Below are 26195 nucleotides of genomic sequence, written 5' to 3' on the forward strand. Positions count from 1 at the left end.
GACCAAATTGATGTAGTCAAGCATTTGAGTGGTGTGAATTTAAAGACATTGCTTTTCCACCTTCCTTTCAAGTTGTCACACATCCTCTGCACTGTTACAGCTAGTACAGTGGATTAAACCTTATACAGTTAATTTGGATTATATTACTACTAGCTAGGCATGTGGTGAAACAGTCACATGAGTATTCTACTAAACTAAGCTAAACTCAGCCCCCTGAATCTATTCAACCCACATACATATTTTGAAGTGTGTCATTTTTGAAAAGGTGAAAGATAGTTGTTAAAACCTTATATCTACCCATTAAAGTTGATAAGGCTATTGTAAATCAGTGCTGCTTTGGGTTTTGAATCCTTCTGTGACCATAACTGTAGTAGATGTACTGCCTCTTACATGACATGTAGCCCAATCCTAACCTGCCCTGGAGCAGGCAGTCCAGGAGGCCTGCCAAGCATCCAGGGCAGGGTTGGGGCCAGTTGCTGCTCAGCTCTGGGCAAGGAAAATTTCTTCCTCTTACCCTGGGTAAAGCCACAGCAGCCCCAATGGGGCTACTCAGATCTGTGCCACTTCAGGAGGTGGCACAAATCTGAGCAGACTAGGCCTGCTGCAGGCTTCCTGGGACCAAGGTTAGGATCCAGCACAAGTGCCGGAACCTGGCCGTGCCCCCCGCTCAACCCCCACCCACCCATGGGCCTGCCCACCACCTGCCTTCCCCCTGCCCCAGAACACCTCCATCCCCTCCTCTGCCTGCCCCCCAAACCCCCCCACTAGCCTGACTCAGCCGGCACAGGCTTACCTTTGCGCCGGCCCAACAGGGCTTGGGCCAGCATCCAGAGGTCGCCTCCTAGAGGCGCAAAAGTTCTTTACACCATTTTCATGACACTGCTGGGCCAGCACATAAAATTGTCTCAGAAGGAGGGTGCTTTATCTTAAGCAAATATTTAGCCTCTGAAAGATTTAGATGGGGTAATACAGTTGAGAGGTAGATGAATTTGAGATGTTAGCAATGACCTTTCAATTGTTAATTATGTAAAGAATGTCAGTGAGAAGCAGAGCTATGAATTTTTGTTGCAGTATTAAATAGATGAACTGCACCTAGCCATTTCCATATGCCATGTAACCATCATGGCTTTTTTTTTTTTTTACAGGTGTTTATGTTAAGTAATTACGTTAAAGCCAGCTTTTAGAAGAAAAGACCTTCGTTCTCTTGGTCATTCTGCGCAAAGGGACGTAGATAACATTCTCTTCATGCAAGTAGTTCAATAAACTTTAAACCCTTTTCGACTTCGACAAGCAGGATATTAATTAAGGCTGGACAACCCTGCCTGAAGTAAATTTCGCCTAGTGGTACTGCTTTCTTATTTCAAATGCCTAAGAACAGCAAGGTGGTAAAAAGAGAAATAGATGATGATGTCATTGAGTCAGTTAAAGATCTCCTATCCAATGAAGACTCAATCGAAGATGCTTTCAAGAAGAGCGAACTATTGGTCGGCGATCCAGAGGACAAAGATGTAGATGTTGAAGAAGGATCGGATGTTGAAGATGAGAGGCCAGCCTGGAATAGCAAGCTGCAGTATATTCTTGCACAAGTTGGATTTTCTGTGGGTTTGGGAAATGTGTGGCGATTTCCGTATCTGTGTCAAAAAAATGGTGGTGGTAAGGCCCTATATTTACTCATGTTGATGTAAACTTGCTACGATTAGCTCCTGTTGCATCCTTATCCCGGCCCTGTATATGTCATATTCAGCATCATCATCTCCTAGGCTTTGAATCTGTCACTCCCAATGGAAGCCACTCCCCTGAACTTCCTTTCAAAGTAATACTTTGTTCCATTTATTTTCTAGACCAGGGGTCTCCAAACTTTTTGGCCAGAGGGCTGCATCAAATATCTAGCGTGGAAAAAAAATTTAAATATAAAATTTAAATAAATAAATAAGAGATGGAACTTAGATGAGTGAATAAATGAATGGATGGGTTCATTCATTCAACTTCTCTGCCCCTCAGAACACCCTCTAGACACAACCTGAGCACAGCTCTGGTCATGTTCAGTTGAGTGGTCCAGGGGCTTTCAGGGGACAAGATGCTGACTGCGGGTTGGATAGAGGCTTGCCGCAGGCCGCATCTGGCCCCTGGGCCGGGGTTTGGAGACCCCTGTTCTAGACCACTACTGGTCTACTTGTTTTGCACAGCTAATAGAAACTCTGCTTTGCTAAAAGATACTTAAAGAGGATATTGAGAAGTCAATAATTAGGTTTTTCCAGTCCTGTTCCCCACCAGTCCATAGCATGCAGGACCACTGATGGAACATATGTTGCATGCTATGGAGGGCAGAGTCAATTAGGCGACCCATGAGAAGTGTTACTTACTTACCTTCCAGTAGGCTGCCTGGTCACCAGTGGGTCTACTCAGACCTATGTCACCTATTTTACTGGCTTAAATCTGAGGAGCCTCAGAGTGTGGTTCTGGGCCAAGAAATAAGTATAAGATCCAAAATGCAAAACTACCACTGAGATCCGCTCCCTTCTAATTTCAAATCACAGCTTGGACCCACTCCCTGCCTGATCCTCCCCCAAACCGCCCATGAACAGCTCCCTCCACCACCTGCACTGGTGGAGTGTCTGGGTAGTTTAGGCACACACATGAAACCTCCATCCATTTCTGCCAGCGGCTTCAATGGCAGCACAGTGTTTGCACAAGGTGACTTACAGCAGCAGATGGCTAGATTGGGCCATAAATTTACTAAATTACTGTTACTCAATTAAAAGCCACATGATTAGTCAGTTGGCAGCCTTAATTGCAAGTTAATAATGATGCAATCCTATGCATCCTTTCCTTATAGTAAACACAGTGGAATTTACTTCTGAGTAAGCCTGCATTGCATTGCAATGTAAGCCAAGTGCATTTGCACGGGAGCTAACAAATCCATCACTTGAACTGTGTGTAGTTAGATATGTCTCCCTTCCACCCATGTTGGATGGGGACCAAAGAACTGCTACCAACCAATACCTGCTTTTCTGAACAACTTCAACTCCAGCCCTCAATATACTTGCTCTGAAATAAGTTTCATTGCTTTCACATCTCTAGGGTCACAGCCTTGATTTTAGAAGCAGGGCACTGCATGCCACTAGGGGTATGCTGTACCTGATGCTAAATCTGCACATCAACTAAGCCAAGGTGGAGAAGGAAGAGTGGAGTCTGGAAGAATCAATTTCCAGAGCTAAAGAGAGAGTCTATAATGCTAGGATTTTTTTGCTAAATATTTTCAGTAACTTTTTTTTTTCCAAAGTGCATTCCCAAGTGATCCCTGATTTGCAGGCCTTGCTCCTGAGAAGGGCTACTACATTCACTCTCTGGTCTGTGCAACCATTGCTGCTCTGGTTGACAAGTATGGCTCCTTGGCAGGTATTTCTGCAGATCTACAGTGCAATACTTTCACAGTGTTCTAATGGTCGCTCAACATTGTCTTCCTTCGACAGGTGCCTATCTCGTGCCGTATTTAATTTTGCTCCTGATCATAGGGATACCACTTTTTTTCCTGGAGCTTTCAGTGGGTCAGAGAATCCGTCGTGGAAGCATTGGAGTGTGGAATTATATCAGTCCCAAGTTTGGTGGAATTGGATTTGCAAGCTGTGTAGTAAGTAATTATGTGCTACCTCTTTCTTAAACTTTAAAATTCAATTAGAGCATTCAGATTCCTTTTCATTCTTGAAAAGAAGCTGGTTTGCTGTAGGATTTGCTTTGTGGCCTGCAGAGTACCTAAGATTTATGTCTTAGTATAAGGGGGGCAGTAACCTGGTTAAATGCCCCATGTTAATGATGAAACATGGGGAATCCTATAGTCACCTGCCACTGGTGGCACACCTCTTACTCTGGCACTGACTGTTGTAAAGAAATCGGTGGCAGTTATAAAATGTGCTTTCGGCAGTGTGCTACTTGGTGCACTGCTGGGAATGCTAGTGGAATGCTAGAGCCACCTTCTGCTTGCCAAATTGGTAGTGGTCGCAGTGGTGATGAGGATAGGGGTGGGTGGATCACGTCCAGGAAGCCAGCTATTTTTCTAGCGCATGTCCAAGTAGACCCTCATCCCATGCTGTGGAGGCTTTCCCATGGGTAAAGGAAAGATTTTTCCCTTTCCCTGAGGGAGACCTCCTGGACTGCCCCCCCCCCCCAGGGAAACAATTGAATTGGGCTGTAATTTGCATACATAGGAATTATTTAGACCAGGGTGTCAGACATAAGGCCCGCGGGCCCAATGCGGCCTCTCGAAGCAATTTATCCAACCTGGTAATTTGGCTCTTACACATTTTGAGAATATGAACAAGATTTGCGCATTTTCTTGTCTGTCGTTTGCAGCTAATGAGTTCCTTCATGAGAACCATGCTTATTTCTGGCCATTATCTGCTTAATGATGTCACTTCCTGCTTAATAATATCACTACCAGTCCTCAGCAGACAACACAAATGCTAACCTTGACCCTCTGTAGAAACTAGTTTGACATCCCTGGTTTAGCCCAAGGGCTATGGCACTAAAGGCTGCTAGATCCTTAAAACCAGATCAGGGTCAGGTGCAAATGTTGCCCACTTTTTAAAAGTGTATTCCCAATCTACTATTCTATGGACTAAAAACCTGCACGGGGCAACATCAGCAATGATGTCTGTTGTGGCATCTGTGAACTGTACTGTCCATGCAACCCTGCTTTATATGTGAGCCTGTGTGTCGCTGGGCAAGCTCTGCGGTGCTTTAAATACAGGGTTCTAAGTTACTTTTTGTCACTGAATCATTGGACGTTCCTTGGTTTTTGTTTTTATTTATCCCAGCATACGTGACTTTTTCATCACAACAACCCTGTGAGATAAGTTTGGCTGAAAAAGAACTTTGACTGGCCCATGGTGCCTTAGTGAAATCTATGGCTGGCTAAAGATTTGAACTCAGGTCTTTCCAGACCTAATCCAGCCTTTAGACTGCAAACACCACACTGATATATGCAATTTCTAAAACAAAATTATTTAAAAAACGTTTTGCTTTTTTCACAGGTGTGCTTTTTTGTGGCCCTCTACTACAATGTCATCATTGGATGGAGCTTGTTTTACTTTTCTCAGTCCTTCCAACATCCGTTACCCTGGGACCAATGTTCCTTGGTTAAAAATTCCTCTCATACCTGTAAGTATTTAGTATGTTAATGTTCGATTACACATTAATTTGACTTTTATCCATAACTCCAAGAATTCCATTTCAGATGACTTTCTAACACTTGGGTTAAGATTTGATCAGTTTAGCACAGAGGTTCCCAATCTTTTTGGCGCCGCAATCCACCTGGTTTTTGTGGTGGGCTGCAACAAGGAAATGACTTCCTGGGAAGGTGGGGAGGCCTCAAAATGGCCTGCAGAAGCCTTGGAAAGTCACTTCTGGTTTTCAGAAAGCCACTTTGCTTCCGAATTGGCTGGAATTGGCTTTCTTAGGCTTCTGCAGGCCATTCTGAGGCTCACAGAGGCCAGCAGAGTGGGTCGCCAGCCTGGCAGGACCCAGAAGAGGCCTCTCGACTCTACTGTTGAGTAATTTGGCTTCCAGAATGGCTCTGATTTGGAGCTAGACTGGAGCAAGAGTGGGTTGGAGGGCTCAGGTTGCAACTCACCTTATGTGGACTTGTGACCCACCTGGGTCGCAACCCACAGTTTGGGAAACCCTAGTTTAGCAGTTACCTTTGATATTGCAATGTATATTGCCAAAACATGTTTTTTTTAATCCCCCTCAGTATCACTTTTAGAATACTCCAATTCTTACCACAATCACTTGATATAAACTGACACATGTTAGAAGGACAAGATCCAGTTGTGATTTGGTTTAGCTATTTATCAATTTAGGATTGTAGGCATTTTCACTTATTACTTCATGTAATCTGTTCCATCTTCATGCAGTCAATGGACAGAAACTAATCCTAGGCTTGTCTACTGAGAAGTACATCTAACTGACTTTTCTTTAAAATTTAACTTTAATTTAATTTTACATCTAACTGACTTCTTTGGGACTTATAGCCCAATCCTTTGTTTCCCAGCACCCAGAGGAACAGCTGTGCCAAACTTGATACTGCTATATCCCGCAGATGCAGGGAAGCCACCAAACTTTCGTCTCCTTCCCCCAAGGAAAGCCCCAGGCCCTGCAATGGGGCTTCTCAAGTCCACGCTAATGCTCCCTCTGCCCTGGAAAGCTGCACCACTGCCTGGCAGTGTAACTTGCCCCTGGGCACTCTCCCATAGCATATTTCCAGCACTGAGGCTCAGTGGTGACTGTTGCCAGCTTGGCACCAGTGCTGCAAACATGCTTTATGACATCCAGCACAGCATCACTCTCTTCCTGCCTGTGCTGAAGCTCATAGGATTGGGCTGTTAATCCCACATAACATTGCAGTCTAAGGGGAGCAAATCATGGACCGGGGGAGATGGCTATACACAAATATGTTTAAATGACCTCCCCAAACTTCATTCATTTCCCCTTCCATCACAAAAAATGGTTGGCAACCTTCAGTCTCGAAAGACTATGGTATAGCCTACAGCACCCGGTATTCCCAGGCAGTCTCCCATCCAAGTACTAACCAGGCCTGACCCTGCTTAGCTTCCGAGATCATGGTATAAGCCTACAGCACCCAGTATTCCCAGGCGGTCTCCCATCCAAGTACTAACCAGGCCTGACCCTGCTTAGCTTCTGAGATCATGGTATAAGCCTACAGCACCCGGTATTCCCAGGCGGTCTCCCATCCAAGTACTAACCAGGCCTGACCCTGCTTGGCTTTGTGTGCTACATCAAAAATATCCACACATTCCCAGTTAAAGGAAGTAAATTTTGTAGTGCAGTATCAGAGGAGTGATGGGTTGCATCTGTCCAAAACTATCTAAATAGCCACTTTGGAAATGTGAGCCTGGGCAGGAACATTGCAGTATTCTAAAAACTGGGATCAAAGCATTCAGAAATCTGACATGCTCTTAATGGAAACAGATTTTATTTTAAATACCTCCAAAGGCAAAGTTTAAACGTTCTAAATATAACTTAATTTTAATAGTAGCATTTATGTCACGTTGCTTGAAAGGAGAAGGTGCAAGCTCTGAAGCCTTTCTGTGTGTCCAGCCAAACATTTCCTGTTGCTCTGTCAACATTTGCATTAAAGAAAGAGCTGTTTGTAAATAACATTCAGATTGAATTTCCCACTAATGCGTTCCACGTTATATTTATTCTGTTTTCCCCAAACATGTGAAGCAACAGAAAGTTCAAGACGAGCAGTGAAATACCTTTGCATAATCAAACTATATTATGTCTGCTTCGAAAACCAACAGGAATAAACCAGTCATTCACGGCCATAATGAAATAATCCCATTTTGGCATCTCATGAAGCACAATAAAATGTAATCTATCTCTAGACTTTAATTATCCCATGGTGACCACATGCTTTGATCTCTTAATTGCATTTCTAATATTTTTTTTTTCCTTTTGCTTAAAGTCAGCATACAGGCATCCTTAAAGTGTTGCACAAACTTCCCTCGTGAGATACTTCCTAGTTCCGAGTTTGTCTTACTGCTCAACTGGTCTCAACAGTGGCGGACAAAATGGGTGGCCGGGGTGGTGGGGGTGGTGGCAGGCCACAGGGGGGTGTCTGAGAGCACAGTGGTGCATGGATGGGGAGATAGCATCTGGCCTAGATGTCTTTAAAAGGGGATTGAGGAAAAGTCCATCGTGGGTTACAAGCCATGATTTGTAATGTGAAACATCCTGATTTTAGAAGTGGGATATTTTAGAATGCCAGACGCAAGGGAGGGCCCCAGGATTCAGGTCTCTTGTTATCTGGTGTGCTCCCTGGGGCATTTGGTGGTTACTGTGAGACACAGGAAGCTGGACTAGATGGGCCTGTGGCCTGATCCAGTGGGGCTGTTCTTATGTTCTTAACTACAATTCCCAGGAAGCCTTGCAGGTCTCTTGTTATCTGGTGTGCTCCCTGGGGCATTTGGTGGGCCGCTGTGAGACACAGGAAGCAGGACTAGATGGGCCTATGGCCTGATCCAGTGGGGCTGTTCTTATGTTCTTATGTTCTTAACTACAATTCCCAGAATGCCTTGCAGGTCTCTTGTCATCTGGTGTGCCCCCTGGGGCATTTGGTGGGCCGCTGTGAGATACAGGAAGCTGGACTAGATGGGCCTATGGCCTGATCCAGCAGGGCTCTTTTTATGTTCTTATAAGAGCCTGAGGCGATGCCCCCCTCCATTGCACTCTGGGTGTTTCCAAAGTTCTCTGAAGGGGCACAGCACTTGTTGCTGAGAGTGGCAAGCATTGCAAAGTTGGGCCTACCTGTCCACCCTTGCCGCTGTTTGGCTCCGAAATGGAACCATTCCGGAAGTGGGGGAGCGTTGCAGGCACAGGTGCAGGGCTGAGATGTGATGCATGTTTTTGCATCGCTGTATCACTCAGTCCCAGCTGCCAGGAGGCTCTGGGATGTCGCTGCATCACAGTACATCCAAATTGTTTACTGTAACACAGTGGACTTTCTTTAGAGAAAGGATTTATTTAGATAAAATATATAGTTCAGGAAGATGATTATACATTTTGGATGCACCCCCACCTCCTGCTGCTGCCCGCATCCATGGCAAAGCTCATGTAGGCATAAATGCAGCAGAATCTCACTCCTTGGTTACAATCCTCAAGCCACTTAATGAGAGTATTTCTGTGGATTTTTCTGGGAAAGGAAATATCTTACTTCTTGTTGCATTTAGACGTTTGACTCAAAGGACATATTTAAGGAGCATGGAGCCTGGGTTGTTTTTTTTTTTTTTTTTAAAGTGAGACAAGATCACTAGCTACCGTGGTGCTAGCAGTGGGAAAATTGTTTCATGGGCTCTTAAACATGAGTGTGAGGATAAGCCCTGGGTGGCAGCACTGTGATAAACTATACAGGAACCAGTTGGAGTGTTCTAAATGTTTTAGAGAAGAGTCTATATGTTGCTTTCTGTCAAACTGCGACTTTTTTTTTTGTCAGTTGTGGAGCCAGAATGTGAGAAAAGTTCTGCTACAACATATTACTGGTACAGAGAGGCACTCAATATCTCCAGTTCTATCTCAGAGAGTGGAGGTCTAAACTGGAAAATGGCAGTCTGCTTGCTGGCTGCCTGGGTTATGGTGTGTCTAGCAATGATTAAAGGCATCCAGTCTTCAGGCAAGGTGAGTATGTCCTTCTTCTTCTTTTTTTTTTTTTAGTTGTGCAGGTCTTCACACTTGCCACCTACTCACCACACCCTTGCGCCTATTCTCTCATAAAGTCTGCACAGGTAGGCTGAAAGCAATGACTCACCAGCCCTTTTTTGTAATCTCAGGTGGAGAAATGTTGGTACATAAACATTAAAATTGTAGTCTGTTAATCACAGAAATCATCCTTGGATAAGGAAAGAGAGGGAGTGTTGCGGTATGAGAACTTTCTTTGTTTTTGTTTGCTGTAGATATTTCTGATATTTTTACTGTAGTATTTACATGCATGTAATTAAATTGCCGCATCTCTGGTGCAATAGACCAGTGCTGTTACCTGGATGGTTAGTGACTTGAGTCATTGGCGGGGGGGGGGGGGGAGAGATAGAATCAAGCCTGCCCTAGAAAAGGTGGCTGGGTGGTGAAGACAGTACCAGGGTGTCAGACTCATTTCATATAGTGGGCTGAATAGCTTTCATCCTGCCTGCTGAGGGCTGGAAGTGACATTATCAAGCAGGAAGTGTTGTTAAATAGATGGTGGCCAGGAATAAGCACTTTGTTCTCACGTAGAAATTCATTAAACGCAAATGACAGAAAACATGCAAATCTTGATCATACTTTCAAGATATGAGAGAGCCCAGTTATCACACAGGCCGCCCTTTCAGCAGTGCCATTTCTGCCACATCATAAGCAGCTCAGTGTCTGAGACGTTTTCTGTAAAATGATGCCTCAGTAGGTGGTGCTACCGGAAGGTCAGGCCTTGTGTTAATTGGGCTCTGCTAGCACCTCAAGAGTGTCTCCCTCTTTCACCCCCATGGTCTGCCCCTCTCTCTGTAGCATTCCTTGCCTTCCGAGGCCTTCTTCTGTCTCTCCCTCCTACAGCCTTGGCAGAAGCAGTGCTGCAGAAAGGGTAGCACTAGGAGACCCCAATTATCACAGGGGCTGGATAAAGACCTTCCAGGGGCCTCATTCGACCCACAGGTGGTACATTGAACACTTCTGCAGCAGACTGCTAATTCACTGTGTTCTGCACAGATGAGTTTGAATCGCCCCTTTCAGTCCTTGTTGTGAGCGACTGTAGCTAAGTGAAAAAGCATCACTTTTGCATGCAGAAGGTCCAAGATTCAATTCTCAGTATCTTCAGGTAGAGCTGAGGAAAACCCCTGTCTAAAGCCTTGGAGAACCACTTTCTGTCATTGTTAACACTACTGAGCTAGATGGACCTGTTGGCTGTCTCAGTATAAGGCAGCGTCCTGAATGATTAAAGAAAAAACCCAACCAAGAATGGGATTGCCAGTTGGCTCTCTCCATTCTGTTTCTCCTTTCTGGATGTGGATTGGGTCCAGGAAGCAATGAAATTGCCTAACCCGGTGTCAAAGCCAGGTGGCTGTAATATCAGTGCCAAAGGAGATGCTCGAAAGCAGTACGGCAAATCCATGTACTGGGTTGTAATCCTTAAGGTAGTTGGCAAGTGGGAAAGTGCGCATAGAAAGTCTGGGATTATGACAACAGTGAAAGAGTGGCTCTGATGCACAATGAGATTTTCATGCAACAATAATGAATCAAACCAGATTAAATCAATTTGAGAATAATTTATAAAATATTTATACTTAAATGACTGGGTGGTTAGTGACAGGATTTTGTTTCAGAGTAAGTTCCTGACCCTTATCTCCCCTTTCCCTTTATCTGTAATCCAGTTACTAATATCTAGTAGTTACTAATATCAATTAGTTACTAATATAATGGTTACTAATATCAGTAACTGATATCAATAATTCATCAAGCAGATCTAGTGCTCGGTCCACACATTAGCAACATATCAGCTACCACTTGGTGATCATTTTCTTAATAGTAACCTGACTGGATTTGTAATTAAGCATTGTGTTCAATATTTGTGTAGAAGAAATTAGTTATTCCCCCCCCCCACACACACACAAAGATTAATTCCACTGGAAAAAAGGATCAAACAAACAGTAGCCTTCAAGTTGTAGTTGTTGGTCCTTTCAGTACTCTTAAGCCAAACAGAATTTGCTCATACGGGTTTTGAGATTATTTAGGTTTTTGAGGATATTGTGGGAAGTATTCAGACTGTCGGAGAGGACTAGTGATTTTTGTGAATTTTTCTTTTTTTTCCCCAGATCATGTATTTTAGCTCTCTTTTCCCTTATGTGGTACTTCTATGCTTTCTGATCAGAGGGCTGCTCTTAAATGGTTCACTGGATGGCATTCGTCACATGTTTACTCCTAAGGTCGGTACTTATTTTCTCCTGGCTATGTTTGTTTGTCTTTGACATTGTGTTATGCCTGAATAATCTCAGTAATAAAATGCAGGGCCCTCTAATTTCAGACAGGTCAGATTGTAATCAATTGGAGAAAGTCCATTAACTTAGGGTGCAATCCTAACCCCTTCTGTCAGTGCTTTCCAGCACTGACATAAGGGCAATGCAGCTCTGAGGTAAGGGAACAAACATCCCCTTACTTTGAGGAGGCCTCCATGAGTGACACCCAACTGCAGGATGCAGCACATGTCCCATTGGCACCGCTGTGCCAGTGCTGGAAAGCACTGACATAAGGGGTTAGGATTGCGCCCTTAGTGTCTGTCTTCTATGAAAAATACTGCAGTTCCATTAACAAAAATCTCATTTTTTTTTAAAAACCTTCACCCACAGGGATTAGAGTCTTTCCCAACAATGTCCACACAACTCCTCAGTGCTGTAGGTTCTAGGTTCACATCATGGGGAAGCAGCTTGTACACACTGTACTTATTTTTATGCGTGTGTTTATGTGTGCATGTGTGAGAAAGAATCACCATTTCATTCATAAATGTATGCATTTACCAGTTTTTGCCAATTGTAAGTACAACACGATCCACCACCACTTCCTATCTCTCCTCCTGTACCTGAAAACCCTACAAGGGTTCACTTAGATCTGCTGGTTCAGCTGGATTGAGCTGGTTCAGATCCCAATAGACCCTTAGCAGCTGCCAGGACTCAACATGGGGGTAAGAGAACAAACGTTCCCTGACTTCAAGGAGACTTTTGGCTACCTCCCTAGCCCTGTGGGATACAGCGGCAGCCATTTTGCACAGGCAACCCCTGTGGGCTAAACCCCTATGGGCTAATTTAGCACAATTAAGGATTGGGCTAAAGGTAGACTGGAATATACTTCTATAGCATTTGCTCAAAAATTTAATTTGCCTTGATTGCCACAGCTCTCTACAATAGGGATGGCCAAGGATTCTGAGAAGTTCATGTCAGTATTGATCAATAACAAAAGCCATAAGACATGGTCATGACCTCCAAGCTATGCTTTCTTCCAGTATTCCAACCCACCATTTCTTCCCTTTGCCAGCAAACATCCCATAACCAACATTATTTCACCCTAATCCGCACCGACCACGCTGCCCTGTCTGCCACTGTTAATTTTTATTCCTCCTTCCTCCAGACTTCTCTATGATTGTAGCTATATCCCTGAAAGAAATGGGGAAAAATACAGGGAAAGATGGTTGACAAGGAAGTAATGTGTTAGAACATGCTGGGGCATTTATGAAACTGACTTAGCATGCCAAAATTCATTTAAAAAATCATCTCATGGTCTTCAACATAGGAAAAGGCTCAGCTTCTGTGTTGCCCCAGTTCATGCACCCTAGGAATTTTTCCTTTAAAATTAAATGTATTGAATTACTCTGGATCTGCGGCTGAAATGTCTGGGAGCCACATGTAGCTCACAATTCACAGTTCCACACATACAAATGTATGTAAGCCCCTGCATATACAAAGGCCCTGCATATACAAATGTTTGCTGATTTCCTCTCTTGCAACAAGGACAGTGGGTTTATGTGAAAGGATCAGGCAGAAGAAGATTGAATAGCAATGAACCCAGAGAAAGATAATAACACCAGGTTTTGTGCTGAAATATGCCTGCTAGCATGTTCAAACAGTTGGTTTTAGACACTGTATTCTAACTTTCATTGTGGAAACTTCACAAGTCCTTAGTCAAGATCATTTGTACAAGGTAGTTATGAATCCCTATTTAAAAAAAAAAAAAAGACACTCCCTTCCCTGAAGACAATACATGGTAGAAGACTGGAAGTATTACTCATATTTTCATGATGAAAAAGTAAGCCTGAGAATGATTAAGAGATTTAGGAAAAGTCACACGGGAAGTCTACAGTAGCTGTTGGATTGAGCAGAGATCTCATTAATCCTTTTGTATATGGGGCCCAGAGCCATTTCATCAAAGTATTTTCAGCACATCTAGGGCAACTTTTGAATTGTGTTAGGCGGCAATCCTGTCCACATTTACCTGAGAGTAAACCCAATTGACTATAATGGGAGTTACTTCCGAATTGGCATGCAAAGGATTGGCCTCTGAGTAGCAGATTTTAGGTGAGAGTTTTGTATTTACAAATAAGTTTTCTTGGGGGAAGACAGAGCCAGTATCAAAATCCCTTAGCTAAAATTTTTCATCTGCAAAATAGTGCTCCCAATGTATTCTGCCATGACTCTTTATTTTCTTTTTTCATGATCCATCACCCATGTTGGTTATTCCAAGGGAGGAAGGAAATAAAAATGCAATTGGCCCTCTGGCTTCAATTCTACAGACTTTGTCAAATGGTTGGGGATCTCATCTTGGGACTGGATCTTTCTCTGGCGATACCCACAAAGATTCATTGCTTTAGAGCAGTGGTTCTCAAATTTTTTAGCATCAAGACCCACCTAAAAATTTTTTCACTTTACCAGCCGCTCAAGCTTCAGTGGCTATGATGATGATCTGGGTAGCAGGGCAGCCCCAAATAGCAGGTTGTTTAACTCCTGATGCACATAGCCTAACCTACCCTGTCAGTTTCATGAATCACCAAGAATTGGGTCCTGACACAGACCTACAGTTTCAGAACCACTGCTTTAGACTGAAGCTTATCCCTCCTACAATATTGTTCTTCTCCAGAGGGTTTTCTAGATTAATCTATAACCTCAGTTAAAAAAAGAATTGTAATAGATTCAGTGTGCAAACAAGCCCTGAATGCTGTGTTAAAATAATAATAGAGATATTACAGTTTATGATGCCGTGTCTTAAAGGGAATTAGGGCCCAATCCTATCTAACTTTTCAGCAGTGATGCACATGTGCTGCAACATGGGGGGAGGCAGTCACAGAGGCCCCCTCAAGATAAGGGAATGTTTGTTCCCTTGCCTTGGGGCTGCATTGCAGCTATATCAGTGGAAAGTTGGATAAGATTGGGCCCTCAATCCCTGCAATCCTTTCTACACTTTCCTGTGAATAAGACTTATTGAATTTAAGGAGACTTGTTTATTAGTTGACAGACTTTGGATTGCATTGTGAACAATGCAACTCTTATCTCTCCCCCCCCCCCCCGAAATACAAATTTAACAGCCCAATCCTAACTAATTTTCCAGTGCTGATGCATCTGCAAGGCAGGCTTGAGGTAGGGGATGTTTGTTCCCTTACCATGAGGAGGCCTCCATGACTGCCCCCCCACTGCAGGATGCAAAACATGCCCCATTGGCACAGCTGCATCAGTGCTGAAAGTTAGTTAGAACTGGGCTGCAAGAATGCACATCAAATGTAAACTCTTACTGTAGGTAAAAATTATATTTTGGAATGTTTTTAATTATGTAGCTTTAATAATAACTTGTGGGCTAATAGACAAGTAATTCATCTAATTGCTTAAAAATATTGTTGCCCTTTTATGTCTTGCTTAATACTGCTTATTGCTGTTGAAATCAGTGAGACTTGCATGAGCAGAACCAAACCAGTCATGGGAATGACTGGATTGGGGAAGTTGACACCATGCATTTTAAAGATGCAAAACTGTGACTAAACACAGGCCTACAAAATTGAGGGTCAGAAAAGTTTTTTCCCAAACTTTATGGTGGTTTGATATGAATTTGGGGTGCTGATTCCAAAAATGGCATCCGTTTTGCCCTATCACGTCTAGTTTTGGAGACACGGCATAGCCTCCTCATGGCTCATGGCTTCCTCATGGCTTCCTCATGAGGAAACTGCTTGAACCATTCACTAAAGAGGCTATGCCGTGTCTCCAAAACTAGACGTGATAGGGCAAAACGGATGCCATTTTTGGAATCGGCACCCCAAATATAGCCAGGAATTGGTGTAACGTTTAAGGAAGTAAAATGTGTGTTGGCCTGTGCTGTCTGTAGCTGATGTATATACAGTGTCAGAGTGTTTGTGGTCAACTGATATACTATCCATTGATTTTTCTATCCACTGATTTTCATTGATTTTACTATCCACTGATATACTATCCATACAGTATTGTTTGAAAATTATATATCCCAGCCTTCCTCCAAGAAAATTTAGCATACCTGATTCCTGCCCCCTTATAATAGCCCTGTAAATTAGACTAATAGTCGGGACAGAGCTAATGTCACCTAGTCAGTTTCAAGGTTAAGTGCGTGACTCAAAAGTAGCTCTTACGTATTTCAATGGGCCTTCTTTCCAATTAAATCCATGCATTCGTATTTAATTGAATTCTGGGCAGAATTGTAAAGCTTGAATCAAAGCATGCGGAAAGAAACAGGTCCCACTGAAAAAACGGTAACCTTTTAGGTGTATTTAGGATTGAAATGTTGGAAGAACTTTGCCAGAACATGAGTGATTGATTCAGAGCAATGAATAAATAGTATCCGGTTTAAGAGTAGATAGAAAAAAAATGAAGAATGTACATTTAGCACCATCTAGTGAGCAAATGCTGCTATGACTCTGTGTGTATGTGTGTGTGTGAGTGAGAATTTGTATCTGTGGCACTCACTGTGTACAGTGTAGCTACAACCTTTTCTGCTTAATGTTTCTAATTATTGCATTGGGCATTTTAAAGATTTTTTTTAGCTTTGGAAAAAGCTAGGAAATTATCTAGAATGTTATAGTAAAAGTAGAACATTTACTTTGATAGAAAGAAGTGATGGTACATAAAGACACAACACGGCATTCCAAAAATTTATTTTTTTGAGACAGAACTTTCTTTTCAAATGCTTAAGAGTATTTTGTATAAAATGATTTTTTTTTAAATAACTGGACTGCAAATGTACAGTAGTTCTATTTCGAAACATGGGATAGATTGCACATTGAATCACAGATAGATGATGGCTCAGTGTGCAATTTATGTTTGCTGCTTCATAAACAAAGCTGTACTTGAAAGCTACGTTAACAAAATACTGATCATTTTTTGGAAAAAAAAGTTAGCAAAAATATTGGTTTTTAGATTAATGTAATCAGTGGTGTAGCTAAGGGGGGGCAAGGAGGTACATTTCCCCGGGTACCATGCCTTGTGGTGATGTGTGAGAAGTCTCTGAAAGGCACTTCTGGGCAAAAATCAGAAGTGCCTTTCAGAGGCCTCTTAAGACACCCCCTCAAAGCATGGTACCCAGTGCCTCAGAAGGTCACCAGTGCCCCTGGGCCTCAGAAAGACTCCCAGAGAAAGTGACTTTCAGAGGCCTCTATGATGGGAAGTGTTAAAAATTGGGGGTGTGTTATGGGGCATGGGGAGGTGCTAAAACATTTTGTGCCCCAGGCTACCAGATGCCTTAGCTACACCACTGAATGAATTTTTGACCAACTTGCAACATAGATAACAGAGACAACTTATCATAGAGCCTTGAGTTTCATGTTCAGTTTTGTGTGGAACACTGACTGTGACATTTGAGTTTAGAATGTACAGTAGAAGGATGTGGGTTATCTTCCTGGATTATGTGTTGCCTCTCCGTAGGGGAGAAATGCTGTATCTTGTAGCTGACGTCTATTGTGTCTAATTTCAAACAGCTTGAAATAATGCTGGAGCCCAAGGTCTGGAGAGAAGCTGCTACTCAGGTGTTCTTTGCCTTAGGGCTCGGATTTGGTGGAGTCATTGCCTTTTCAAGCTACAACAAGAGAGACAACAACTGCCATTTCGATGCGGTTCTGGTGTCCTTCATCAATTTTTTCACTTCTGTGCTGGCAACTTTGGTGGTGTTTGCTGTTCTGGGCTTCAAAGCCAATATCATAAATGAGAAATGCATTATCCAGTATGAATATTCATTTCCTTATCCATATTTATAGTATATTTCACTTAGGAATTTGCTCAGCAATTCTTTGAACTGATGGCCTGCCTTTGTATTTTCTTGTGTTTTGCAGAAATTCAGCCAAGATTGTTAACCTGCTGAACACAGGCAATCTTAGCAGAGACATCATACCTCATCATATTAATTTGTCAAGCATCACAGCAGACGATTATAATTTGGTGTACGATATCATACAAAAAGTCAAAGAAGAAGAATTTCCTCTTGGCTTAAAACCCTGTCAAATTGAAGATGAACTTAACAAGGTTAGTGTGATGTTTCAGGGCCTGAGGCTGGGATTACAAATGAATGGCAGTCTGAATCACCTTGCAATTATTTCAAAGCAATATTCCTGGGAGGTTTCCCCTCACTTCCAAAGAGCTTTTCTGGTTAAGCTCTCCAGTTCTAAGCCTCTGGGCAGGGCCATCCTTAGTAACTGTGAGGCCCAATGCAAAACATTTTTGCACCAGCACCACTCACCAAGCAGCCGTAAGGCCCCCAGCAATGGCTTCAGGTGAGGGATTTCAAGCCAGTTGGACCCAGGGGCAGGTGGGACACCTTAGCATAGAGCATCCGTGACGGAGCATCAACTATAGAGCGGAGTACCAGCTCTGGGTGCTTTGCTCACTGCTCCAGTGTGGGGCTCCTCCAGGTACAGGGCCCAATTTGGGCAAATTTGTCAAATTGCCCTAAGGCCACCCCGTCTCTGGGCCAGTTGTCTTATATATTTGTTCACATTTCTAGTTGTATTCAAATCCGGCATATCTGGAAATTTTGGGAGAAGGCAATTTCCCCTAATTTTACTTAAAAGAGATTTAAAATGGACAAGATAAGCTAGCACAGTGGTTCCCAAACTTGTTAGCACCAGGACCCACTTTTTTTAAACACTCTATCAGGACTCACCTAAGACTTTTTAAAAAAGGAGATCTAGAAAGGTTTTATTTTTATTTATTTTTAAGTAATAATAACCAAAAAAAGACCCACAAACATTTATCTTGCTATATTTACACATTCCTTCACACACCTTTGTTTATTAGACTCCCCATTGATTTGTAACAGTTTATCCAGTAATGTATTTGGGTAACGTTAGAGTAAAAGAGGAGGAGAAGATATGTGGACTTTTCTGTTCCTAACACGTGCCATGGTTTGCAAAAAAGATATGGAGATACCTGATGACTTTCTCCTATACCACTGCATTACTTGATATACAGCCAATAATTAAAGATAAATTTTTCTGTATGTTTACCACATCTGAGCAGTTTCTTTTTCTCCTATCCATACCACACACTGAAACATACTTTTGCACGTATCAGTGTGACAGCATAAATACATCAATAGGAAGCCACCTAATCTCTATTTTATGATGACACAGTTATGGTGTGTGACATGCATACAGAGAAAGAACCTGGATGGATTTGCTTCTCTCTGTAAAATGCTTTGTTAACTTTTGTTGTTGTTGTTGAAAAGTGGCATATAAATATTCTTAATGATAATGAATTGTTGGATCATTTGACTCGATGATGAATTCATTGTTTTGAAAAGGCATCACAGACATCAGTGACACATGCCAATGCAGCCTCTGCTTCTTCCCTGTGTGATGAGTGTTTGTCTGCTATACTTGGGTATGATTTGCCTTCCTACCCGACTTAATCACTGGGATTGCTTTTTGACAGGCCGTCCAGGGGACTGGTTTGGCTTTCATTGCCTTTACAGAAGCCATGACTCATTTTCCTGCCTCTCCCTTCTGGTCAGTGATGTTCTTCCTCATGCTGGTAAATCTGGGGCTTGGTAGCATGTTCGGGACCATTGAAGGGATCACAACTCCCATAGTAGATACCTTCAAAGTGAGAAAAGAAATTCTGACTGGTGAGTTGGTGCATGTTTATTTCCTTATGTTCTAGTTTAAGAGAAAATGTATTTTGACAAAGATATGATTTATGTTACAGCTGAAGATTTGAATCAGTTATTACAAATCCCATCTACAGATTTTCCTATATATGGAATTGTGGTTTCTGTTACCCAGACAGTCAACCAGGGTCTCCATTGCTGTTACTGTCAGTTTCACTCAGGGCTCTGTCAGTGCTTATCAGTTGCACTCTGGACATTGTCAGTTCAATGCAAAACTGTTCCCAATCACTTCTCTATTCAGTAGCACTGGCTGCAAACTAGCAATAGGGACTGAAACTGTTTGTTCCTAAGTTGAACATTTGTAAACTGAATATTTATTAGTTGAAGAGCTTCTGTAATATGAAAGCCACCTCTATGCGCAATCAAGAAAGGTGTAGCATCTACCTGGGGGGGGGAATATGCTAAGAAATGAATAGATGCTTGGTAACTCCCTCTCCCTTCCTCCTTTATTTTTGTGCTTCATTTCAGTTGCATGCTGTCTTGCAGCATTTTGTATTGGACTAATATTTGTACAGAGATCTGGTAATTACTTCGTAACTATGTTCGATGACTATTCCGCTACACTGCCTCTGCTTCTTGTCGTCATTTTGGAGAATATTGCTGTGTCTTATGTTTACGGAATAGACAAGTAAGTGCACAACTTTAATTGCTTAAATACTAAACCCTGTTGACAACTGTGACCATGATGACAAAGCTCATCCTATTATAAGATGAGGTTATATACACAGATACTTGTAGTACTCTTATAATACTTATAATGCCAGGATGGTGCAACGTCCAAAATATCGTAAGCCAATCTTGGAGACACAATACCAGTAGCCCACTGATGCTAGCACAACAAGGGCCTTATGCCACACCTGCCTTGGCAAAGAAACCCTGGCATAGCCCTCCCAGTAACACCCCCGATATCCATGGAAACACTGACACAGCACACTGTCCATGGAGCAATATCCTGAGAACAGCATATCATCAGCGTAATGCTGGCATCATGTAATCAAATGTGTCACTGCCATGATGTCCAAGGAGCCAATCACCCTATCCAATTTAACAGCCAGAGAAGCATCACCAGGGTGAACTTTGCAGGATGGGGGAAGATCCAATGTTAACGAGAGACCAGTGCTGGGGGGGGGGACACCCTCCCTTCCAGCTACTTGGAGTGAGCAAACACAGCAACAGGCAGCACCCCTAATCGTGGGGAGAAGCCTCAAGTATGCCCCCTCCAACATGATGCCACAGCACTCCCACCTTCTACAGGAATTACAGTGGCATCTGCAGCCTTTATGCTAGTGCAGCAGTCTTCAAACTTGAGACCTCTGCACATCAGGAAAGTTGTCTCTGGCATTAACAGTGCTTATCGTTCTGCCAGAGAGCTGCTGTTCTGCACTGCTGATCTCCCCAAAACTGCACCCCAGCCAGCCACTTCTGCCTGGAAATCTGGGTGCAATGGCTGCTGGCGCAACTGAACCCAGAAGTGACCAGCTAGAGCACTGTTCGGGGGAGATCGGTGGCATGACAAGAGGAGCAATAACCTCTGTTCATGCAGGGGAGGGTTTAGACAGGGCGCCGCATCCGGCCTGTTGACCGGCGTCTGGAGAGCCCTGTGCTAGGGTTAAACTGGAACAAGTCACAAGGGGACCCCAACAGCACTCAAGCAGAACAGGGCACTGGTAGCTCCCTGCGCAGGCATAGGCTACGAGATAGGCAGGATAGATTCAAGCCCAGGCAATAGTCTAACAATGTTTTCGCCCCCCAAGGTTTCTGGAAGACCTGAAGGACATGCTTGGTTTTGCTCCAAGTCAATATTATTACTACATGTGGAAATATATTTCCCCTATTGTCCTGTTGTCTCTGCTGGTAGCAAGTATTGTCCAAATGGTATTAAGTCCCCCTGGTTACAATGCGTGGATTGAAGCTAAGGTGAGTGATTATTTTACAATAAAGAGCATGCGCCGTCACTTATATAAAACTCCGTCCATGAGTACAGATAATATAATATAGTGATAAAGGGTACAGGTAAGAAGTAACAGCCCAATCCAAAACGGTGCCACAGCATCCTGCGCACAACAGGGCAGCCACCTGGGGAAAGAGGACTTTCATCCCCTTCCCCCAAGTAAGGCAAGAAGCACCACAATCGGGCTACTCAGTTCTACAGCAACCCTTGGGTCACTGTAGAATCAAGAGCCTCCATATCGGGCCAGTGGCCCCGCACAGAGGCTCAGGATCTGGTGGAGCAGACTCTACCAGTCCCGCCTCCCTCCTCTGGCATGCCTCCTCCCTGCCCTCTCCCCAGCCTCTCCCCCTGCCCTGGGATGCCTCCTCCCCACCTCCTCCCCATGCCTCTGCTCACCTCTCCACCCCCTAGCAGTCTGTGCAACTACTGAGCCGTGGAGCACTGGTGCTGCACCGGCGCTAGCCCAGCACCGCCTGGTGCTGAGGGCTGCAGACATGCTTCATGCCACATTTGCAATACTCACCACCAGCGGTGCAAGCACAGGGTTGGGTTGCAGGCCAGTTGCCAATTCTGTGTTAAAATTTCATGTATTGCAGTATATTCAGATACTCCCCCCCCCCGATAAGGACAGTTTTCTTAATACATGTTTCTTTAAAAAAAACAACAAAAAACATTCATTCATTTCCATTCTCACTTTTATTTATTTATTATTTATTTATTTATTTATATCCTGCCTTTCTCCTCGAGGGACCCAAGGCTGCTTACGATAATTAAAACACACATTAAAAACATAATTTAAAACTAGGTAAAAACATATTAACATACATCTTAAAAAAAACAACAGCAAGCAGATAAAAAGTTTAAAAGAGCAACCAGCAGCAATTTATAAAAAAAGGACCCATGGCCTGTAACCAGGTGTTAAAAGGTGTAAAAATGTTTTAAAATGTTGTTAAGAAGGCCAGGAACTCAGAGGAACCAAATAATAAATAAATAAATGAATAAATAAAATAAATTAAAAATAGTCTTGATCAAGATGGATGTTTTTGCACATTTTTGTGGGGGGAAGTCTCAACTAAATGGAAGGAACTGAAGGCTGCAGCAATCTGTGTATACAAACCGCTTTATACAACATTTGGAAATTAAAAAAAAAAATATTAACGGTGGAGGATTTTTGCATTAGTTCCACATTAGGAACAAGGCCTGTGTCAGTGGTTCCCACATGCACTGTGGCCACAGCACCCTTTTTTTGCAGCAGGCCTCCTCTTTCTGGCTCTCCCAGGTATTGCCATCTTGGATTGTGCTCTCGCAAAATCCAAGATGGCAGTGCCTGGGAGATCTGGTAAGAAGAGACCACTGGGGACATCCTGTTGTACCCCCGTGAGTTTACAAACCACTGGGTTATGCAGGTGTTATATCTAGGTAGACCCTGCCCCCATCTAGACCAATACGTGAGAGTGCACCTCTGCTGACAGGCTCTGAAACATTCCCCCCCCCCCAGCCCCTGTGTTTGTCTGTATCAACAAACACTGTACCCAGGAAAAGCATTAGACTCTTAACGCAGGTGCAGCACTCTTTGTTGCAGGGACATATTATATTTCTTGTCCGGGTAGGGCATGCCAGCAGCACCCCTGAACACCCATTTGTCCACCTAGATGTATAATGTTTGCATAGGTCTCAAGCGATTCAGAAATTCCAAAAGCCAGGGAGAAATTTGGATGCAGAGAGTTTTGGAAACACTCCCAGTAATGGACCTTAGCATCTGAGAATAAGCCATCATCATCAACAAAGGACTTATGGACTGAGAAGCCCAGTAATGGTAAAGGCCCAGTAAAGGTCCCAGTAATGGACCTTAGCATCTGCGAATAAGCCATCATCATCAACAAAGGGGTGTTATGGACTGAGAGGGCAGTGCAAGCACATATTTGTCAAGATGTACTAATGATATTTCTCTTGGGCTGCACAGGCAACTGAGGAATTCCAGAACTACCCAACCTGGGGGCTGATTGTCTGTGTGTCTCTGATTATTCTGGCCATGCTCCCTGTCCCAGTGGTCTTTCTGATTCGCCGCTGCAACCTGATCGACGATAGCTCTGGAAGCTTGGCAGCCGTCTCCTACAAAAGGGGGCGCATTATCAAGGAGCCTGCGAATCTCGAGGGAGACGATACCAGCCTCATTCATGGGAAGAGTCCAAGTGAGGTGCCCTCTCCTACGTTCGGTAAAAACATCTACCGAAAACAGACTGGCTCCCCAACTGTGGACACTGCCCCCAATGGCCGCTATGGTATTGGTTACCTAATGGCCAACATATCAGATATGCCCGAGTCTGACTTGTAGCTACAAATCCCACTTGAGATCTCTGTTCATGCAATGAACACGCGGAACACTTGTTCTCTGAAGAGAAGTGGTCAGCTTCACTTCTTCGAGTGCAATCTCAGGTGCCCCATGACTACGTACTCCAAAAGATCATGACGTAGTACAGATAGCTTGAAAATTCCCTTTGGGTTGAGTCTCTGGTTTCCATTTGTAGTGAAGGGAATTGCACATCAATACCAATCAGTGATGGCCTAGCTTTACCAGGATTGCCAATTTTTTAAAAAAATTATTTTTGCATTTTATTTGAATGTTTTCTATCTTTAAAGTACAGGTGTTACCTCAGTTTGTAGCAATTTTTTAAGTGAATTCCTATTTCTCTACTGCTGTAACTGGTGTAAGTTTTCTTTTTCCCCCCCCTGCAAATGTAACTCCCCAGTATTGGAAAACAATCGCTCCAAAGAGTTCACCAAGCCTGTATCTGACTGCACTTGTTTATACATAAGTTTTGTAGATATCCTGTGCTTTTTTAAGTGCTCACAGTTCCTTAGGCTACTAGCGGAGTAAAAGAACAAACAATTTAAAACCTTGCAAATTATTTTCTTACATGTAATCGCTGTATAGAGCAATAGTATTAGAAAACCAAGTATTGATAATGCTGGAAACACAAAATTCCTCACACTCTGGGGAACTGCATAAGATGTGGCTGTATTTTACAAACTCTATTTGGTTTTTCAGTGTGAAAAATTATGTAAAAGTGAGTCACTCTCAGACTCTTAATGATTGTGCAGATTCTGCATTTTTCTAAGCTGTGTGCCTAAAAAAAACCCCTTCCTAATATTTATTGTGGTTACAAGATTACATATATTATATTTATATATAATATACTTGTAATGTACATATGTATAATAATATTGTATGTAACAGCTTCAAACTCTGAAGCACGATGGCTTTAAACATTTTTTTTGTTCTGTTTTGCTTTGATTTTTTTGCAAAGAGGAAATTTTTTTTTTCCCTGTTCCGTGATAATTAAGAACTGTATGCCATGACATTTAATCTAGGAATAAAAAGAGTGGAAATGTGCTTGTTTAGTGTCCCCTGGAATTTTACAATATCTATGCCTATCAGATGAGTTATCAGAAGATGGAGGGAAGCAAGTAGCGCTGGAAAATTTTTTCAGATTTGGAAGCGATACTCACAGTTTCAGTCGTCCTGTGTATCGACAATTTTACTGTTTTGATAGTATTAGCCTGGACTTTTTCCTTTGTTTTTGGAGAACTTGATAATAAACATATACATGTAATGAAGAAGAGATGACGTCTTGTTTCAAAGGTTGGAGAGACAGAACCGGATTGCTCCTTAAAAAGCTAAAGGAAAAAACAGGTTCTTGTGTTTCCTCTCTCCACCATGCACTTGTAAAGAAAACGAATACAGTGGGCCTGTTGTATCCACGGATTTGGGACCCACATGGACCTCTGGTTGACTCTGGAGGGTTTCTGAGGGCTGGGAAGGCCACATGCGGCCACCGCAGCCCTCAGAATGCCTTCCAAGGCTTCTGAAGGCCTTTTAAGGATTTAAAACATCACTTCTGGTTTCCCTCACCCCCCAAAACAGAAATGACCTTCTAAGGCAGCCATTTTCAACCACTATGCCGTGGCACACTGGTGTGCTGCGAATGGTCTGCAGGTGTGCTGCAGGAGTTTGGGGGAGGGTCATTTCTTAATAGGGCCATTTAGGGATGTAAGACCCCCACCACCACCACCAGCATGGTGTGCTTTGTCAATGGCCTTGTCAGAAACTGGTGGTGTGCCTTAAACATTTTAGTACCTTGCCAGTGCGCCATGAGACAAAAAAGGTTGAAAATTGCTGTTCTAAGGCCTCCCCAGCCCTCAGAACATCCTCCAGAGGTGGCCAGATTTCATCATTTGCGGGTTTCCTTATCCATGAGGGATCCTGGAATGAGATGGGAGCCTGGAATGGAATGGTACGGAAAGAGCAGTTCAGTAGTGGAACAGTTTGCCAAGGGAGGTGGTGGATTCTCCCTCCCTGGAGATATTCAAGCAGAGGCTTGATGCTCTAGGAAGATTTCTTGCTACAGGAAGGGGATTGGACTAGATGATCTTGTGGGCATCTTCCAACTCTTACTTCTGAGTAAAATAAACAACACAATTTTCAAATACTTCTATGTACATGTCTGTTTTCAAAAATCAGTATCCACCCCCCTTTTGGGAGGCACCCAAAGCAAGTAATATAAATAACAATAAAACACAATAAATCTCAGGGTCGTAGAATGCTAACAAAGTCATAACAGAATCTGACTGGATCTTGGAATGAATTACTATGACTCCCATGAATAGGCCATGCATGTGGCACAACTTGGAACCTATTCCTAATGCACGTTAGATGTTCCAAGTGACCCAGCACACTTCATTGGCAGAACCATAAGTTATGGCTTCTTTATTTTCAAAATTAACATTTCTTGGTCACCAACAAAGGTGCTGCAATGCTGCATAAAAATCCTGCACTGGAAGGGAGCAATATAGCTAGGGACGCAGGGGCAGATTCAAGGGGGGCCATGGGGGCTTGCCCTCCCCTAAACTTGTGCCAGTGGCGAAGGGCACTCACCTAAGCATGGCCAGGTGCCCAGGACTATCTGCCTGGAAGAGGTGGAATGGAAGCCTGGGTCTACCCAGCAGGTAGATTTAGTTTCAAGTCTAGGTGGGAGCCCAGGTTTAC

At 43.2% G+C, this 26195-nt stretch overlaps 1 protein-coding gene across 1 annotated transcript; it reads left to right on the forward strand.

The window, feature by feature from the left end:
- Positions 1-1364: 1364 nt before the first annotated feature.
- On the forward strand, positions 1365-23483 carry SLC6A15 (solute carrier family 6 member 15). The gene is made up of 11 exons (XM_066633638.1): positions 1365-1653; positions 3474-3631; positions 5031-5157; positions 9014-9195; positions 11355-11465; positions 17015-17256; positions 17366-17555; positions 18963-19155; positions 19666-19825; positions 20952-21114; positions 23112-23483. The coding sequence occupies exons 1-11, from the start codon at positions 1365-1367 to the stop codon at positions 23481-23483; spliced, it is 2187 nt and encodes a 728-aa protein (XP_066489735.1).
- Positions 23484-26195: the final 2712 nt, after the last annotated feature.

Source organism: Tiliqua scincoides, chromosome 7 (genome assembly GCF_035046505.1).
Source record: "Tiliqua scincoides isolate rTilSci1 chromosome 7, rTilSci1.hap2, whole genome shotgun sequence".
NCBI classification, from domain to species: domain Eukaryota; kingdom Metazoa; phylum Chordata; class Lepidosauria; order Squamata; family Scincidae; genus Tiliqua; species Tiliqua scincoides.